Source organism: Bos grunniens, chromosome 5 (assembly GCF_055505025.1).
Source record: "Bos grunniens cultivar Pamir isolate PY7600 chromosome 5, Bosgru_T2T1.0, whole genome shotgun sequence".
In the NCBI taxonomy this organism is placed as follows: domain Eukaryota; kingdom Metazoa; phylum Chordata; class Mammalia; order Artiodactyla; family Bovidae; genus Bos; species Bos grunniens.
The window spans coordinates 107,875,374-107,894,185 of NC_141169.1; the positions used below are offsets into that span (position 1 = coordinate 107,875,374).

An 18,812-nucleotide genomic window follows, 5' to 3' on the forward strand; every position below is an offset into this window, starting at 1 on the left:
GGGCAGGTGCCACCTGCACAGCCTTGTCCTGGTGGAGGCCCAGGAGAGCCCGACTTGTCTGCTCCCACTGCCCCCGTGGGTACAGGCCATCCTGGCTAGGGTAGGAGAACTGTGATTCTGCCCTGGGCACGGTCCCACCCAGAGGGTGGAGGTCCACACTGCAGAGAAAGCCCTGTGCTTTCTGAAACTGGGACCTCCCTGTTGGTGCCAACAGCTCGGGAGATGAGACAATGTGAGAGGAAACAGCGGTTTCTCATGGAACACACAAAGGGTTAGGATGGGGCTGGCCCATCCTGCCTGCAAGGATGCCGCTCTGTGCCCAGGACAGCCCCTCCCAGGTCCCTGCTGGGAGGTGTCCCAATCCCAAGCTCCCTGGAGAGGGAGTAGGACACGACGCTCAAACGTCATCCATCGGTCCCCCTACACTGGGGACTGGCCGGAAAGCCGGGGTTGTGCAGAGGTCTGGACATGCCCAGGACAGCCCCTCCCAGGTCCCTGCTGGGAGGTGTCCCAATCCCAAGCTCCCTGGAGAGGGAGTAGGACACGATGCTCAAACGTCATCCATCGGTCCCCCTACACTGGGGACTGGCCGGAAAGCCGGGGTTGTGCAGAGGCCTGTTCCCACTGGCTGGGCACTGCTTCTAGAGAAGGGGACAGTTTCCAGCAGACTTGGTAAATGTTTCAGTAACTATCTCTGAACCCCGAATTGGGGGTTAGGGATTACGGGTCGGGGATCAGGTCTAATTTCACATGCTGCTCCTGAATTGCCAACCAGTGAGCAAGAAGGCTGAGTCTTCTGAGGATCCGGAGTCTCTGATAGAGCGGGCATCTACTGAGACACTAAGGCTGCAGGAGTCCAGTGGGGGGAGTGGGGTGGGGGGAGGGAGGCAAAAGGCAAGGAGCTTCTTGACGTCGCTGACCAGTGGGATGGCTCCACCTTTCAACGTGTCGGATCAGCCCTGCTCTGGACACTGGCCAAGTCTGGACCCTGAACTCACCAGCCACTGGAAGAAACCTCTCTGGCAGCAGAAGGCTCTACCAGTAGACCCGCAGAGCACGGTGTGGCTTGGCCACACTGTTCCCCCTCTGCTCGGCATCCAGGGGCACTCCCCTGGTGGCTCAGATGGTAAAGAACCTGGCTGCGATGCAGGAGACACAGGTTTGATCCCTGGGTTCGGAAGATCCCCTGGAGAAGGAAATGGCAACCCACTACAGTATTCTTGCCTGGAGGCAGCCAGACAGCCTGGCCCAGGCACACCCGTGGACTTACTCTCTTTGTTAGTTTGAGGAGATGCACTAGTCCACCACGGCTGGCATTACATCAGCAGAAACAAGATGGCTAAATCAATAGCCTCCTAGTCTTTGCCGGACATTATAAGACAGAACACTTGCAAAGCCGATATTCTTGTGTCCAAAATGACATCCCCTTAATCTGACCTCCGTCTGACTTCTGTGGATTATTGAATGCTGCTACTGGGCCAGCAGAGCAGAGCAGGCTCAGGGAGGGGGAGGAACCACTCATGTCCATGTCCACAGGTCTCCTCCTGCGCTCTCTCCCCGCTCCACACCCCAGCTCCCCCTCCAGATCACGCTCTTGCATCCCCAGTTTGCAGCCGGGGAATGCTCTTCCATGGGGTTCTACCTCTTGTCTGGGGACTCCTGAGGTCCCAGACTTGGCCAGTTTCTTGCCCAAGTGCCTACTCTGGTCCGGGAACAAGCTAGATGTCTTTATATGCACACTTTTATTTAATCCTCACGAATTAAATCCTGAGGATTTAACTCTTCAAAATGGTATTATCTTCATTTTGCAGATGACGAAACCAAGGCATGTTCAGTGAGAACCCAGTGCTCATGTGGACACCAGCCACATGCAGAGTGGGAGCCGAACGCAGGCTCCAGCCCTGCAACCGGAGCTCTTCCCACCCAGACCACCCAGACGTGGTGCCTCACTAAGGCTGAAAGCTCAGGCTCAGTGACAGCCAATAAAACAGCTGTGGTCAGGAGGGATCTACAGAGCACACAAAGGCATTTCAGGAGCTGTGAATCAGCATCAACCAAACGAGATTTAGTTACAGCCCACAGCCCTCTCCTCCCTGTACATGAGACCCATGAAGCCTCCGTTGGGTTCCAGGAGCCCTCTCCTGTTGAGAGAGGCACTCACGATGGCCAGGAGGGAAGGCAGGAAGGTTCCTTCTCCCCGCCAGACTCTGGTCCATCACCACGGCTTGTCAGTCCTCCCATGGGGTCCCTCTCACTTTCCCCGCATCCTGCTGGTATACCTCCCTTGGTTGTCACGCTGCAGCCAGCAGGCTGGCGCTCATCACACCAGACTTCAAACCTCCCAGGGGCTCCCTCTGCTCTGTAAGAGCAGAGTTCAAGCTCTCCCACCAGCTCACAGGCTGTGGTCCCTGCCCGGCCAGGGCACCATGTGCTCACGTTGCTTAGCTCAGTTGACAGGTGCCCAGCACTCACACTGCAGCCAGGATGCTCCGGGGCAGCTGGCCAGCTGCACTCTGCTCCCAGGAGCGGATAGCACAGGGGCTGGGTGGGCATCCCCTTGGGGCATCCATGGGCTGGGGGCAGGAGTGAGAGCAGGACGGGAAGGGGGAGCAGCCCCACCACGCTCTTATGACTTGGCTGGTCCTCAGTGGATGACTCGGGGTCACTGGCCCTTCAGCCTTAAGGCCCTCTGGTAACCATCCCTGGGGAGGCTTTCAGGGGCTCCCACTCTGGCTGGACCTTTGAGGGGGTCACCTCAGACCCCCCAATCCTCAGCAAAGCCTCAGGGGCTTCGGAACACAGCAGCCACAGGAAGGGTCCCCAAGGTGGGTGCTCAGGACAAGTCGTGCCAGCCTGGCCTCCCCCCGAGGAGGGATTCGAGGAGACCCCGAGCTGCACCCTCCCTTCCTTCCCTCCCAGCCCATCAACCCGCCTCTCTTCTGTGCCTTGTCACCGTGACAGTGACGGCAGAGGAAAACCACAAACCAGAGCCCCAGCCGGGGAGCCGGCAAGCATCCCACTGCAGCCAGCAGATCAGGGCTCTAGAGGTTCCAGGGTCCCCCTCTCCCCACCACCGATGAGCATCTCACGCTGATGGGTATATCCCAGGGCCAGGTCACAGTGTGAGGTCCCCTCAGTTCTGGGCGAGACATCAGGCCCACAAGAACCCCAGGAACATCGTAGGTGCTTAACCCTGACAGCCCTGCCCCATGGGGCCATGGATGACTTCCTCCAGGACTGCTCCCACACACAGGTATGAACCCAGCCCACAGGACGGGCCATCAGTGGTGGGTGACAGACACTGAGCTGGGAGCTGGTCTCTCATGCGGCTGCTCAGACCACTCAAGCTGGCCCCTGATGGAGCCTGCATCCACTGACCAGGCGAGGCTGGCGTGAGGACTGTTCAGTCCCCAGAGAGGCAGGCCACCACCTACAGATCTGTAGCCAGGGCCCGAGGAGGGGAGGAGAGCCCCCTGCCCTGGGCTCAGCGTGGACAAGGCAGGCTGGTCCCTCACACCAACCGCCTCATGCGAGAGGCCACAGTCACAGCTCAGGGGACTCGGGAACACCACAAAGAGACAGCTTGAGTGTGCTTTTGACATGTTACCAGCTTTTATTTAAAAACATGCTAAAAACATGGCGTTCCACAGCCAGGACCAGGATGAAGGAAGCATACAGATGCGGCATCGCAAGCAGAAAAGTGCGCTGAAACCAGCCCGCAGGACCCGCTTGGCCATGTCGCCTCGGTGGACGGGGTGTAGGCAGGAGCCCCGGCCTCGCCCTCAATGGGGGGCCCGGTCAGGAGGGAGGCGGGGACGTATCCTGGACCCGGCCACATGGCGGCGGAGGGGAGGATGGGAGGACGGGCACACCAGAGGCCGGCCCTGCAGGGCACCTCCCTGCTCTGTCTGGCCGGGTCCCTGCTGTTAGCACCTCCACCAGTGGTGGGCAGGGGCCGGAGAGGCGGGGACCTCCTTTCCATCCACCTGGACCACGCTTTGGCCACCAGAGCAAGGAGGGACGGCCAACGGGTGCGAGTCAAACCAGAACACCTGTTTGAGGGTCTCAGAGGGGTGGGGGTGGGGGTGGTCAGCAGCCTTGCCAGAGTGAGAGGCTCACACTGGTGGCAGGCGGGGAGCTGGGGGTGGGGGGTCGCACCAGCTGCTGCCCCTTGGGGCGGTGCTCAGCCCTGCTCGCCCACCTGCCCTGCACCCACCTGGCTGCAGAGAAAGGCTGGGTGGAGGCAGGCATGCCCCTAAAGGCTGCAGAACCTTGGCCTTCGGAGTCCACTCTAACCTGCCTGCATCAGACCCCCTGGAACTGACTCTGACCTGGGCAGGGAGCTGCCAGGGAGAGGACTCACTCACTCAGGTAGCTCTGGCGTGAGCCCAGAGTCGGAAGACACCAAGAAGATGCCGAGCCCCATCACTGACAGCATGCAGCATGCCTTCTGTGCAGCAGGGGAACTGCTCTGCACGACGGAAAAAGGGTCACAGAAGGGCTCTCCCCCAGTTCACAAGAGCCTGCCGCCCCAAGCGGACGTGGCCAAGTGACCGATCAGCCAAGCACAGGGCCAGGCAAGAAGGCAGTTTGGGGAACTGTGGATAAGGCTCTGCACACAGATGGATGAGGCGGGGTGGCTGGCAGGAGAAGGGAGACTGAGGCAAGGGCCCCAGGGCCGGAGGGCACCCCCGAAGCTCCAGAAAAGTGAGATTCCAGGGAGACCCAATCACCCCCAAGGTGCTAGGCTTTTGCTGTTGATTTTAACACAACTTTAAAATTGCATTGATAGGCATAAACAACCCCCCCCAAAACAAACTCATTATGCAGCAGTCCCAATGTGCCACTCAAATGCTCGTTTGCTGAGGGTGCCGAGAGGGGGCAGGGTGTACATCTATTCTGGGCTCCACAGACCTGGGTTCCCAGGGGAGCCACTGAAGCTCCTTTCCAAGAAGTCAGGCCCAGAGGGTGGGGAGGGCCGGTCATGTGTGCACCGGCCTATCCTCCACCCAAATCCCGCCCACAAGCTTGCCCACAGGCACCCCCACTCCTGTCCCAGGAGGCGGTCTCTGCTCCACCCAGTTCACCGAGACCACCCTTTTCTCCGCTCCCCACCACCCAGAAGCACGACCCTTAAACACACAAAGTTCTGCACTGCTGGTCCCAACCATCTTATGCTTAAGGGGAGAAGGGGGTGCTGGCTGGGTGTCAGCTCTTGGATACACAGGCTGGGGAGGAGACAAAGCGGGGGGCGCCCCTCGGGAGATTGGGGCGCCCAGCCAAACGGCGCAGGACAAAGGCAGCGCCCAGGTGAGGCCTGTCTGGGGAAGTGCTAGCTGGTGAGGAACCTTTCCAAGCTCAGCCCTACGGATTCTTAACTTATATTTCAACTGCACAACTTGCTTAGACCAGCGTGAGCCCTGGTGGGGGCACCTGGCTGCGGCCAGACGCCCCCCAGCTGTCCACCTCCAGTCCCTGACTCAGGTTGCTTTGTCCTGGGGCCAACGTAATAGGATCCCTCTGGGTTTCCTCAAGTTTTCTCTGCTTTCCCTTGGGGTCACAGAGGACAAGATTGCCAGCCACCACAGCATCAGTGAACCCCGAGCAAGGAGCTGAGGGTCCTGGCAGCCAGGTGGACATCCCCCCCCAACCTCCCTCCCTCCCGGCAGTGACTCCGGCTGGACCATCATGGCTCCCCACTCCCTCCCCTCTGGAGGTCGCGGGTCCTCTGTCACGTCTGAGCAGCTCCACGGAAGGACTGCTTCCCCTTCCAGAAGCAATGTGAGAGAGTGAGCAGCATCTGAACTAGAGAGGTATTTGTCTGAGAGTTTCTAGCAGGAATGTCTGTGAAATAACGGGTTTGCAGAACCTGTCGCGGGAATCCCCCGCAAGGGGTGGAAGGGGAGCCTCCCAGCCCACAAAGGGCAGGCAGGAGGAAGAAGGAAAAAGAACTGCTCATCAGAGACGTGTAAGGACCCACGCCTGCTCCGCCTCGTTCCTGGCAAAGCACCCCTAGCTCCCAGAAGACCCCCTGCCCTGCGTCTCGCTTCCATCCCGTGCCTCCCACCACCCCCCGTCTCCCCTGCCGCCTTCCCCCAGGCTCCCCCCTCCCTCAGTGCATCCTGGCCGCAGCCTCCTGAGTGTGCCCAGCGGTCTGTCCTGATAGAAACCAGACAAACGGACGTGCCCTGTCCCTTCCCGTCCCCCACCCACAGAAAGAAAACCAAACCGTTACAGAAATCAACGCAGTACAAAGTTATAAATCAGAAAGCTAACCCTAAACTTATCTGAGAGATAGTATTCCTGAATAATCATAATCAGAGTAAAATAAAATAAAAAGAAGTTACACTGTAAGGTATAAAATGCCTGGGTGAGACGCTCTCACAGCCCAGCCCGGCCTGGAGACGGTCAGCCGGCCCCCTGCCAGTGCGCCCCACCTTCTGGGTGGCTGGGGGGTACCGGGGCCGCTACTGGGCAGTCTCTCCACCAGAAGGCAGCCCTGAGCGCCCCCACCCCCACCCCATGCCATGCGGGGGACAAAGTGTCAGCTGAGGAAAAAAGACAGGGCAGGAACGCATCAGTGCTGGGGGCTCCTGGAGCACGCCCCCCACCCACCCACCCTGTCTTCTTTGGCAAATACACAGGAATCTGGGCGCCCCAGCACCCCCAAGGTCTCTGCATTTCCTCCCCCGCCCCCGGCCTCTGCCCACCGACAAGGCTTTGGCAGGTGGCCGGGAAGGCAGGCCAGGGCGGGGATGCAGGGGTCAGCAGTCTGGAGGTGCAGGCGACACAGAGCTGAAGGCCTCTTCCCTCGCACAGTGTCTGCGGGGGCCGGGGCACTCGGCCAGCCGCTCAGGCGTCGTACTTCTTCCCAGTCCGGTGGATGTGCTGGAAGAGGGTCATGGAGAAGGCCATGCCCAGAATCTGAAAGACATGGGGCCCAGAGGCCTGAGACGGGGGCCCAGGGGGCACCCAGCACCCGGGGGGGAGCCCGTCCCATCATGCAGACAGGGGGACGCGAGGGCAAAACAGAGCTAAGGCGGGCTGCACGTGGGGAGCTTGGCCCCTCGGACTGTCCAGGCTGGATGTCACCCAGCTGCGAGGCCCAGAAACCTGCTGTTTCAGAGCACGGGGACGGGGGCCTGGCCCTAAATGGCAGGGGGCCGAGGAGCTGGGGAGTCGGTGGGGAGGTGGCAGGAACACTGAGCAGAGTCCCAGGGCCCACAGCACGGCGACTCACGGCTGCTGCCTCGGGAAGATGTTGATGGCCATCTGTGTCCCTGTACCCCCTGGGTCCTGATGCACTGGAGGAGCAGGGGGGCAGCCTGCCTATCCTTCAGGCAGCAGCACACAGCACGGACCCGCTGGCTGGGGACACTCACTGCCTCCGTGGCTCTCACACTCAAGGTCTGCGGTGGCCCTGGAGGCTGGGGGCTGGACCCAGCCCAGCCCCAGCGCCCTGCTCCAGACCTTGCCACGGGCCACCCTGACCTGAGCCCCACTCGGAACCACACAGCCTTCTCCCACAGGCCTGCCTCCCGTCAGAGTCCTGAGCGGGCACAGTGGTTCATCCACCAAGCTCGAAGTCTCTTCGACGAGCAGACTCAGTCTAAACCACAGGCCCCAGGGTTTAGGGAAGAAAAGGGACTTCGAGCAGGACGTCTGTCTCTCTGTGGACCCACTGGTCAGGAGTCGGGGCTCATCAGGGGTAGCAGTTACACACAACTGGGCGAGGAGGGAGCCCCCAATCCCCAGAAAGATGGGGGGGTCTCCTGTTCCCACCACGTCAGCCTCCTCATCCAGGAGGGAGCTGAGGGTCTCCTTGGCATTCTTCTCCGTCACCCACGCTGGGCCGTGCAGCACAGCCACCCACAAAACGCAGACCAAGGAGGGCAGCCAGCCCTTCCTGAGCGCCCTCCCGGCCTGATGTTGCGGGTATCAGACTCACCTAGTGCTAAGAAGTGATCCATGATCAAGCCCACTACACAGACGTGGAAACAAAGGCACAGAAACCAAGCCGCACGCCAGGCGACGAGACACACTCTCACAGGCGCTGGGGCGGGACGGACCCCGAGGAGGCTGCCCCTGGGCCTTGCTCACACTGATGCCACGCGGTTGGTTCACAAAGTAAAAAAGGTCCCTGTGCCTGGGGGGGACAGGCCTGTCCCAGCTGGCCCTTCCTGAAAGGCCAGCACAGGCCCAGGGCTCAGGGGGATGAGAGGAGGCTTGGGCAGGCCCTGGCGGGGTAGGGGGAGCGGGGCACGCAGGCCCTGCAGGCAGGGGTCTCCCTCAGGCTATCCCCTCCACCCCGCTGGCAGGACGACCCCCCTTACCTGCGTGATTAGAAGGCACATCCCCACCGTGCCGAGCACGTGCTTATTGTCAGCAAACCACTGTGTGACCTTCTCGTAGCAGCCCTGGGGAGTGAGGACCACAGCTTCAGGTGCTGGGGTGAACCGAGGACGCTCCTGCCCAGCCCCCAGCTCACTTCCCTTTGGACCCCGCCCCCACCCCGGTTCTGTCCACAAGGCCCCACTGCACAGCCCCAGAGCCATTCCTACCCGACTCTGACTCCCCGAGACGTGGGCCCAGACGCTTACTCGCCACTGCCTTTTGGCTTCAGGCCTGTGTGCCGTCCCCCACCCCACATTAAGCCACCTCCTTGGTGTCCTGGGCCACCCCCGCCCCCGCCCAGACTGTCCACCCAGGAGCCCCCGGGGTGCCCAGCCTCACCGTTTTCCACACGAGGGTGGTGTTGTTTTGTCCGCAGCCCTGGGAGTTCTCCATGCAGCAGCGGTCGGGAACCGTGTTCTCCCCCAGCACCGAGAACCAGTCTTTGTAGTCGGTGACGCCGCAGCAGTGCATCTGCGGGGAGGGGCGGCGGGGGCGGTCAGACGGGTCCAGCTCGGGCCTTTCCCTGCCGCCCAGCCCCACGGGAGCGGGCACCCAGAGTCCAGCTTGCTTGTCCCTTCTCTGGGCCCCAGCTAGGCCCAGGGGACAGAATGATATCTCCCTCCTGGAGGCTGGCTGCCTGCTCTCTGAGCAGGACGCTGGGCACTGGGCACTGGGCACTGGGCAGAGCACTCAGCCCTCTGCTGGTCTGCTCTTGGCTTCGTGATGGCAGCCCCTCCCCAGGCTACACGGACATGTTTCCTCTTAGAACAGGGTTTCCTGAGTCACAACCAGGGAGGCAGACCTGTTGCTAAAACACTGTCATTCGTGCCGAAGCTTCAGAAAGGATGGGATGGAGGAGGTGCCTCCTGATTGCCCATCTTGATTCCCAGCTCCCAGCCCCTCGGATGGCTGCCGGCCACATCCAGGCCCCTACGCAGCCCACCACCCACCCTGCCACCCCACTGCAGCTACCGCCCAGAGCACCATGTCTGACCCAGAAAGCTGGTGGCCCAGCCCAGGCTGGGACGTGGAGTCTGAGGCCCAGGCCCCAGCTTCCACCCACACCGGTCCCTGCCCCCAGCCCTCACCTCTGCCTGGATGATGTTCCAGGCGTTCTTCAGCCCCACGTTGTTCTCTGAGTTGTACAGCAGCAGGCCCTCCTTCAAGTCCTTCTTGGCATTCTCATTCACCTGTCGGGCGAGGGCAGACTCAGTTTGGGGGGGGTGGACCAGGAGGCTGCCCCTCTCCCCAGGTCGCCCAGGTCAGCTGCGAGTGCCGGCCCCACAGACTCATGGGGGAGGCCTGCTGGGGGCCGGAGGTGACCCCCGTGAGAGCCGAGCATTTCAGGAGGGAGCAGGGACCCTCAGAGGTGGAGACAGCACAAGGCCCCCCACAACTCCCCCGTTCCCAGGACATGCCCCCCACAGGACATGTTGCTCCCTGGCCCATGACATCCCACCCTACATGCTGGCCCTGTGGGAACACACCCTGGGAACTGCAGGGCACAGAGCCGCCGTCCAGAGTGTGGGGCCACCCCTTGCCAGCAAGTTGCTTACCCTCTCCCACCTCTGCCTTGTCTGTAACACTGGCACATAACATCCACCTCGGAGACAGTTGTGAGAATTAAAGGAATGATTCCCATGAAGACCAAGAACAGGGCTGGCCCGCAGGCATCTCTCAGTATTATTAGTGCCTCCTTTATACAGATGCAAAGGAATCACTGCTTCTAACCCTCATAGTGACTCTCCCTCTTGGTGTGGCCTGGGAGACTCCTTCAGGACCCAAGGGGCAGATGGTTACATGGTTCTGGTTACCATGAACCAGAAGAGCCCCTGAGCCCTAAGTCTGCACGCTTGGCCAGTCATTCTTGGTGGTCCCAGAGGAAGTTCCCCAACTGGGTGGAGAACTGTCCAGCCTGGTCAGGGGTTAGTCCTTCTTAACCTCCTGAACCCCCAGTGCAGCCTGAGATCAGCTGAAGTGAGTGAGTGAAAGTCGTTTTTGCTCAGTCATGTACAACTCTTTGTGACCCCATGGACTATACAGTCCATAGAGTTCTCTAGGCCAGAATACTGGAGTGGGTACCCTTTTCTTCTCCAGGGGATCTTCCTAACCCAGGGATTGAACTCAAGTCTCCCACTCTGCAGGCCGACTCTTTACCAGCTGAGCCACAAGGGAAATCCATGAGATCACCTGCCTATCCCCAAAGGCCTCTGGAAAAGGAAGCACAGCTCCCTTGATGCTGAGCCCTATGCAGTATCCCCTGGAAAATTTCACCATGTTACCTCTGGGTTACCCTCCCTAGCGCCCAGCCCAGCCACCCAGTGAGTTCTGTGCAGGGTTTCTGGCCTGAAATATGAACTTTTCCATATTTCAGCCTGGGAACTTGGGGCACAGGGTTTCTGGCCTAAAATGTGAACTTTTCAAGTTCTTGGAGAATAACTTCAAGTTCGTGGAGAAGTTCTTCTTGGAGAAGAACTTCAATAAGTTGGACAACTTCAAGAATTTGGAGCTTCTCAAGTTCTTGGAGAACTTGACCCTTCTCCAAGTGGTCAGCACAGCCATGCTTGAATGCTCCCAGTGATGGGGAGCTCAGTGGCACTCCCCAGTCAGGGCTAGGGTTAGGGCATCCCTGGGTGACTAGAGGGTCTACATCCTAAGACATGCAAGTTAATCCCTGAGTCAGGAAGATCCCCTGGAGTAGCAAATGGCAACCCACTCCAGTCATCTTGCCTGGGAAATCCTATGGACAGAGGAGCCTGGCACGTTACAGTCCATGGGGTCGCAAAGTGTCAGACACGAGTGAGCAACACACACACACACACACACACACTTCCTAAGACAACACAAGCAGATGAGCCCCCTGCTGCCCCCACCAAAAGCTCTCCTCTCCTCAGAGATACAACTTGTCGGTGCTTTTCCTCCAGATTCCCTGACCCAACTCCAAGGGCAATGATACTCCATACACCCCCTCCCCTCCTGGAAGACTTACCTTGTCCATGTAGACAAAGAAGAGGATAATTAAGATCAGCTCCGCCAGGAGGATGATCAACAGGACGATGAAGAACTGGAATGAGAAGGTTCAGGCATGGGCACGTGGTCATGGACTGGGACGGGGTGCAAACACGATGGCAGGGGGCAGGCTTCCCAGGTAGGGAGGGGCCACTACTCTGAGGATCCCATGTGGGCAGGGGAGGGAGATAAAGCCTGACAGTCAATCAAGGAGTGGGAGGGGCATCTAGGCCAGGGGTAGCCAATCATGAGGAAGAGGGGCGTGGTCATTCTAGAAGCTCAGGCTATACACCCAGTGGGCTCAGCGGCCCCAGTGTTCAGAGGGCTGGGGTGCTGGGGGGCTGGGGGACTTGGGGCCTAGGGGGCTGGGGGTCCAACTTACACTGAGGAGGAGGCACCTGTTCTCCTTGATGGCCCCCAGGCAGCCAAGGAAGCCCGTCACCATGACGATGGTGCCTATGGCGATGACCAGGTTGGCTGCTGACAGCGAGGGGAAGCTGGGGGAGAAGGTGGCAAAGTTGCCTTGCGACACGGACAGCCAAATGCCCACTCCAAGCAGCCCACAGCCACAGAGCTGGAGAGAAAGGAAAGCCCGTTAGCCCAAATCCATCTCCATGGGACTCAGAAGACTGCCGGTCCCGCCCCCACCATCCCCACCCCCCACCCCACCCCATCCCCGGCCCCAACCGTGAGACACGGAGCGGGTACCACATGGCCCGAACTACACTGGGGGTGTGACCTGCACAAAGCCCCCAGCCTCTCCGTGTCTCAGTCTCCTCATCTGGCAAACGGGATGACACCAGCCTCACGACCCCTGTAGGTCACTTCAATGAAAACAGATTAAACAGGGCACAGGGAAAGCACGTGGCAAACGCGGAAGGTCCCCGCTGCACAGGCAGGGCTGCCGGCGTCCCACTGGGCGGAGGAGGGCCTGGAGCTCAGGAAGGAGACAGGCTGGGGCGGGGCCACGGTGGCCATGGAAGCAAGTGAGGGCTTTGGGAGAGAACCTCAGAACCCCGTTCCTCAGAGCCAGACTCTGCGGCGACTGTGTCCTGCTGCCCTGATGGGAAGGGGCACTTGCCCACAGTCCTCAGGAGTAGGAAGAAAAATTCCACAGAGCTGGAAATAGGAAGGTGCTCCCTGGCCTGGCTGAGGGGCTGGCCGGTACCGCTGTGCAGGAGCCCACCACTCCCCACACACCCTCAGGAAGCTGGCAGCTGCACCCAGCTCTGCTGCACGGCTCCCCTGGGGCTGCGATGCCTGCAAAGATGCAGTCTCCACAGCGGCCTGTCTTCTGCTCCATAAACTGACACTCCCTCCTCCACCCCCCCGAGGAGCCTGAGTCCAGCAATCACCAGGTATTTACTGAGGACCTATAGCCACAGGCTTCCCTGGTGGCTCTGGCGTAAAGAATCCACCTGCCAAAGCAGGAGACATAGGAGATGCGGGTTCTGTCCCTGGGTTGGAAAGATCCCCTGCAGGAGGGCATGGCAACCCACTCCAGTATTCTTGGCTGAAGAAACCCATGGACAGAGGAGCCTGGTGAGCTACGGAGGCTCCTACAGAGGTTGCAGAGTTGGATACGACTGAGCAATTAAACAACAGAACACAGTTGTTAGCACAGTGGTGCTGGTGTTAGGGAACTGTCTTCCCGGGGCCTCTACTGGGGCCAGATGGGAGCCAGGGAAGCACACCTTCCCAGACTGTATGCTCGGGGAACAGGTGAAGGGCTCAGAGCCCAGGTGCCAGGTGGAGGGGCAGCCCCGCAGACATGTGGACCGGGCAGGTGGAGAACGCGACGCTGCCCACCTCTTCGGGACCACTGTGAGAATTTAAAAGAAAGAAGCCCTGTGGAGAGGATGACAGGGTCAGGTGCTGGCCTCTGGGTGACATTTCATGAGCCAGGTACCAGGCTGCGACACTCAGAAGAAGCCTCCAGGGAGCAAACACGTGGCCGTGAAGGCCGGGCAGCCACGTGCAGGCGGAGAGCGGGAAGCCAGGCAGGGCCAGAGGCTCCTGGAGGAGACACACTTCCTCTCTAATCTGTTCCACAAACCGGAATGGCACCGCCGCTCAGGAAAGCCAGGGAGACACCCTGGGGAAGGGAGGACAGAAGACAAAAGTCCAGTGCCGTGAAGAAAAAGAAGTCAGGATGAGAAAGAGTCAGAAAGTAACGGGGGTCGGGGCGGGGCGGGGGGCGGTCAGGGAGGCCTCTCGAAAAGTGTCATTTGAGGAGGGACCCACGAAAGGAGGGACTTTCCAGTGATAAAGAACTCATCTGCCAGTGTAGGAGATGCAGGAGATGGGAGTCCGATCCCTGGGTTGGGAAGATCCCCTGGAGGAGGGCATGGCAACCCATTCCAGTATTCTTGCCTGGAGAATCCCATGGACAGAAGAGCCTGGCGGGCTGCAGTCCACGGGGTCGCAAAGGAGTTGGACACGACTGAGCAACTAGGCACCAGAAGAGGAGCAGTCAACCACATGAATAATGGGGAAGGAAGTTCCAGAGGAGACAGCAGGTGAAAAGCCCTGACTGGGGGTGAGCCTGGCCAGCTGGGGGGCAGGGGAGGGGGGAGCGAGGTGACAGTGGTGGGGACCAATGGGCAGGCCCTCACAGCACCTGTTCCCGGTGAGATGGCGAGCCGGGAGCAGGTCAGGGATGTGATCTGGGATTTCAGTAGGTCACTCTGGCTGTTGTGCGGACAGCAGGCCATCGGAGGGCAAAGGGGGCAGGCGAGCCGTCAGGCCACCGCAGTGACCAGGTGACAGGGCAGGGCGCTGTGCAGGAGTGTGGAGAGATGCTCCCACTCAAGATGCAGCTGGAAGGGCTTGCTGGGCTTTGACGAATGAGCAGGATTTTGATAAATGGAGAGACAGGAAGGTGGTCCAGACGGGGCATGACAAAGAAAGTTGGGCTTTTCCCACCATCACTAAACCAGTGTGCTTCTGCTCAGTCGTGTCCGACTCATTGAGACCCCATGGACTGCATCCCGCCAGGCTCCTCTGCCCATAGGATTCTCCAGGCAAGAATACTGGAGTGGGTTGCCCTGCCCTCCTCCAGGGGATTTTCCCTACCCAGGGATTGAACCTGCTTTTCCTGTGTCTCCTGCACTGCAGATGGATTCTTTACCCGCTGAGCCACTTGGGAAGCGCCCCTAAACCAGATGCCCCACCCAGAGCTGCAGCGATGGAGTCGGGTGACCAGAGCGGCTGCTGGGTCCCCGCGCCATGGAGAGCCACCCTGGCCCCATGTCCCGCAGCAGCCCCAGATGGACAGGGCCAAGGCTCCGAGGGGTGGGCACACCAGGCCCAGAGCCCCCACCTTTAACGGGGTGCGTCCACTCGGCTCAGCCGGGGACTGGGTGCCACCACCCTCGCAACCACCAGGTGGCGCCCCCAGCCGGGTCAGAGCTCTGGATTGGCAGGGAGGCAGGGAGACCATCCAACTTGTCACTGACTCTCTTCAACCCGGTCACTTTCTGTGCTGCCGGCTCAATTTCTCTTTCATTAATCACCCCACGGAAATTCATGCTCTCCATGCTCAAGATTTAAGGACCTACAAGCCAGACCCTGGAATGAATAACAGGAGACCTCGCAGCTGCCAGCTCACTACTGGTAAAGAGGTAGGCATTGGGACCCCCAGAGCCACCAGACACTCTGTGCTGGAGACGCCCCCCCCCACCAGCCTCAGGCCTGGGAAGGTCCTCAGGGTACTAGGCCGTGCACTTGATGCAAGAAACGCCAGCATCCGAGGTAGCAAGGGATGACACTGCAGCTCCCCCCACCCCACTGAGGCTGAGAGTGGGCCCCGGGGCATCCTCATGCCCCTCCTGGGGGAAGGGCCCCCATGTGGGAAAGAAACCTCAGAAGCTCAAAACCTCTAGGCACTGGTCATCATCTCTGGCTTCAGGTGTCCAGCCTCTGACGTGCCGTGCCAGCTCCCCAGAGCCTGCCTGGGAGGGGGAGCTGCTCCCTGACTCCCACCCCGGCTTCCCTTTCACTTCCTGCCCTAGATCACCTTGCCCCAGGGAAGACGCGGGTAGGGCCTGCAGCCAACAGCAGGGCAGCCCTGACCCCAAGCTGCCAGTAGCTGGGACCCAAGCCCTGCATCTTCCCCTCAAACCCAACCCCCATCCCTGCCCCCCAAAGGCCACTGCTGACGGCATTTGGGGACATTTCCTCCCCAAAGCAACGTGTTGTCTCAGACCCCCACCAGCTAGAGGCAAGTCCACAGCTAGAAGAACCTCCAGGAGAAGGCAGGGTGACTCGGAAACCAGGACCCAGCCAAACTCCCAACCCAAAGACACCAGGCACCTCACTATACCAGCCAAGCCTGGCAGGCATCCAGGGGCCACCCTGACCACTGAGCCTCCCTGCCTCCTGCCCCACACCCAACCAAGGGCACTTCCAGGTATTTTCCACTTGAGCTCCAAATGAACCCACTTCCAGCTGTGGGCAAACCCTTGCATTTGCTGGTGACTTCAGCGTAGAGCAGTGCCTCCCCTTAGCAGGGCCCACGGATCTCCCTCCTCCAGGCTCACCCTTCAGAGAGACCCTTCAGAGCCAGCATCTTCCTCACCACCCTGGGCCCATCCAACAGATGTGTAACAGGCAGACTGAGACCAGCAGGCTATGGCCTCATTGATCAAGTCTACTGTAATTAGCCAATACCCCCATGGCATTTTCCCGTCTTCAGTTGAAACCACGTTGATTTGTAGTTTTAATATATGTTTCTGCCTCATGTCCTAATGTATTTTTCACGTAGCATCCCAGTTCTCTGGAGGTGAAGCCATAACCTCCCCTGAACCAACCTCCCTCTTGAGCTCCATGCCCCCAACTTGCTTAGAGCCCAGGGACAGCCACTGCCCGTGTCCCCCACAGTGGCCACCATTTCCCCCGCATGCGGGACAGCCTTCCCTGGGGTGACCTTTTGCACCAGGGCTGAGCATCCCTGCCCAGCCCTCTGTGTAGACGCGCTGCCCACCCCCATGAAAACACCAGCACCTCCAGGCCAGGCTCACAGCTCAGCCGTTTCACTCCCATCATGAGGCCCAGAACATGCCTGGATACTACAGACACATTCCATGAATGAATAGATGGGTGGGTAGATGGATGGAGGGAGGGAGGGATGGATAGATAGGTGGATGGATGGATGAATAGATGTATGTATGGATGGATAGATGGATGGATGAATGAATAGATGGATGGATGGATGAATAGACCTATACATGTATGTATAGATGGATGGATGGATGGATGAATAGATGCATGTGTGGATGGATAAATGGATGGATGGATAGATGCATGGATGGGTAGATGGGTGGGTGGATGGATGTATGAATAGATGTATGTATGTATATATGTATAGATGGATGGATGAATGGATGCATGTGTGGGTGGATAGACGGATAGATGAATGAATAGATGGATGGATGGATGGATGAATGGATGCATGTGTGGGTGGATAGATGGATAGATGAACGAATAGATGGATGGATGGATGGATGCATGTGTGGGTGGATAGACGGATAGATGAATGAATAGATGGATGGATGAATGGATGCATGTGTGGGTGTATGTAAGTATGGATGGATGGATAGATGGATGGATGGATGGACAGATGGGTGGGTGGGTGGATGGATGGATGGAGGGTTGGGAGGGCTTGGGAACAGGGCCTGACACACACAAACCCACGTAAAAAAGAAGCCCCCCATGTACCCGCTTCCCCATCTAACACCAAGGCCCCCAGCTCACCGGAAGCCCACCCTTCGCCTGTGTAAGTCGCCTGCTCTTCCTGCCCGACTCTCAGAGATCCACACACCCTCTGACTACCTTTGTCCCCGTGGCCTCTGTGGCTCTGCGGGGGCCCCCACGCCCTCTTTGCTTTGAAGGAAGCCCTCAAACCCTCAGCCTCAGCATGTCCCCATGCTCTCTACAAGCCGGGGCCCAGTGGGATGTTTAACAACATTTAATAAATTAGTGGATGTGGAGAATAAGAGAGCAAACAGAAACAAGTTTAATTTCACAGCCAATGTGCCGGCTGGTAACAATCCCGCCCTGCCCTGGGAGAAGCTGACTGCCAGGAACTTCACCACAAGGAGAAGAGGCAGCAACAGGACTGTGAAGGCGGGCTGCTTGGGGCTTCAGCCGTCCTTGCCTCTGGGGGCTCTGCAGCTCACTCACTGTCACGGCGATAAAAGGAGGAGGGGCCAACGGATAGTGCTTCCAATTCCGTAAGGAAGGGACAAAGCCCCCAAGCCACCCAGTAGACACGAGGATGAGGGCACGGATGGCATGGGCCCCTCCGCTGAGAGGGCTCCTCCATGCCTGTCCCCAGCCCTAGGGGTCAAGCTTCTGTCTGAGCCCCCCCAGGGTCACCAGCCAATAACACACTCAGTTCTTTTTAGCACAACTCTAATTGGTCAAGAATTCATGCTTATTAACTTAGGAATCCGCTTCCCCGCGGCTAACATGTGTCAGTCCTAGTTTTGCCCCGGAAGCCCACCAAGCTCAAGTGCAGCAGGACTTGAAGTTGTCTAAGTCCCATACCTAACAACATCCTTTCCCAGCCTTCTCCCGGCCCACGAAGAGGCTTTAGGGCTCTCACCTCCGAGTCACCAGCAACTAAGGAAAGTTAGGTTCCAGAGCTGGAGGGGCTGGCACAGAGAGCAAGACCCCACCCTCCCTTTCTGCACTCTGAGCTCTGTACCTCTAGTAATCCAGCCTGTGCCGGCCCTGGCCTGGCTGGCAGCCGCGACACAGGTGTGGTTCACACTGAGCTTGTGCATGACTCAATCTGTGTGATTCCTCGGCCGTTCTTTTTTGGACCCCACACTTTGTCTCAAAGCCCCCGATTTCTTCACAACTTCACAGCCCCCAGTGGCACCAGCTGGCAGAGGTGACAGGGAGATCACACCCATATTTCTGAGCCAAATTTTCCTCCAAATAAACAGGACATAAGGCATTTGCATATCTCAAACCCAGTTACATGCTGATTATTGGAAAATGAGGTTATTTTCTATCTAAAATGGTTCTAGGGGCATTTAGACGCAGCCAGACTTTGGGGTTGTTGTATTTGGGAGCTGTGCATCTCTGAGGTTAATAAAGCTCTTAAATTAAATGTTTCCTGAGCCCCCTTCTCTCCAGAGAACTTTGCAGGGACGTTGGGAATGTGGGAGCCCCCAACCCGATCCCCTGGCACACCCTGTCAGCCCTGCTACAATACCTCTTGCCGCGTAAGGCTCTGAAAAGCGCTGGGGGCAGGGGGCTCCCCTGGTGGTCCAGTGGTTAAGAATCCACCTCCTAATGGAGGAGACACAGGTTCAGTCCCTGGTCTGGGAAGATCCCACATGCCATGGAGCAACTAAGCCCGTGTTCCACGATCTCTGAGCCAGCTCTAGAGCCCATGC

The 18,812-nt window shown here is 59.0% G+C and overlaps 1 protein-coding gene across 4 annotated transcripts in view; it reads right to left on the reverse strand.

Moving 5' to 3' along the window:
- Window positions 1-3,588: 3,588 nt before the first annotated feature.
- Window positions 3,589-18,812, reverse strand: part of TSPAN9 (tetraspanin 9) — a 191,875-nt gene continuing 176,651 nt past the window's right edge. For 3 of the 4 annotated variants that reach the window (XM_086402390.1, XM_086402391.1, XM_086402389.1), the window contains 6 exons: window positions 11,786-11,977; window positions 11,384-11,458; window positions 9,483-9,584; window positions 8,734-8,865; window positions 8,334-8,417; window positions 3,589-6,924 (listed from right to left, as the gene is read on the reverse strand). In XM_086402390.1, coding sequence (XP_086258516.1) covers window positions 6,853-6,924; window positions 8,334-8,417; window positions 8,734-8,865; window positions 9,483-9,584; window positions 11,384-11,458; window positions 11,786-11,977 — 657 coding nt within the window. In that variant the 3' untranslated portion in view covers window positions 3,589-6,852. The remainder of the gene's footprint in view (window positions 6,925-8,333; window positions 8,418-8,733; window positions 8,866-9,482; window positions 9,585-11,383; window positions 11,459-11,785; window positions 11,978-18,812) is intronic. The other variant, XM_086402392.1, reaches the window with a different exon arrangement.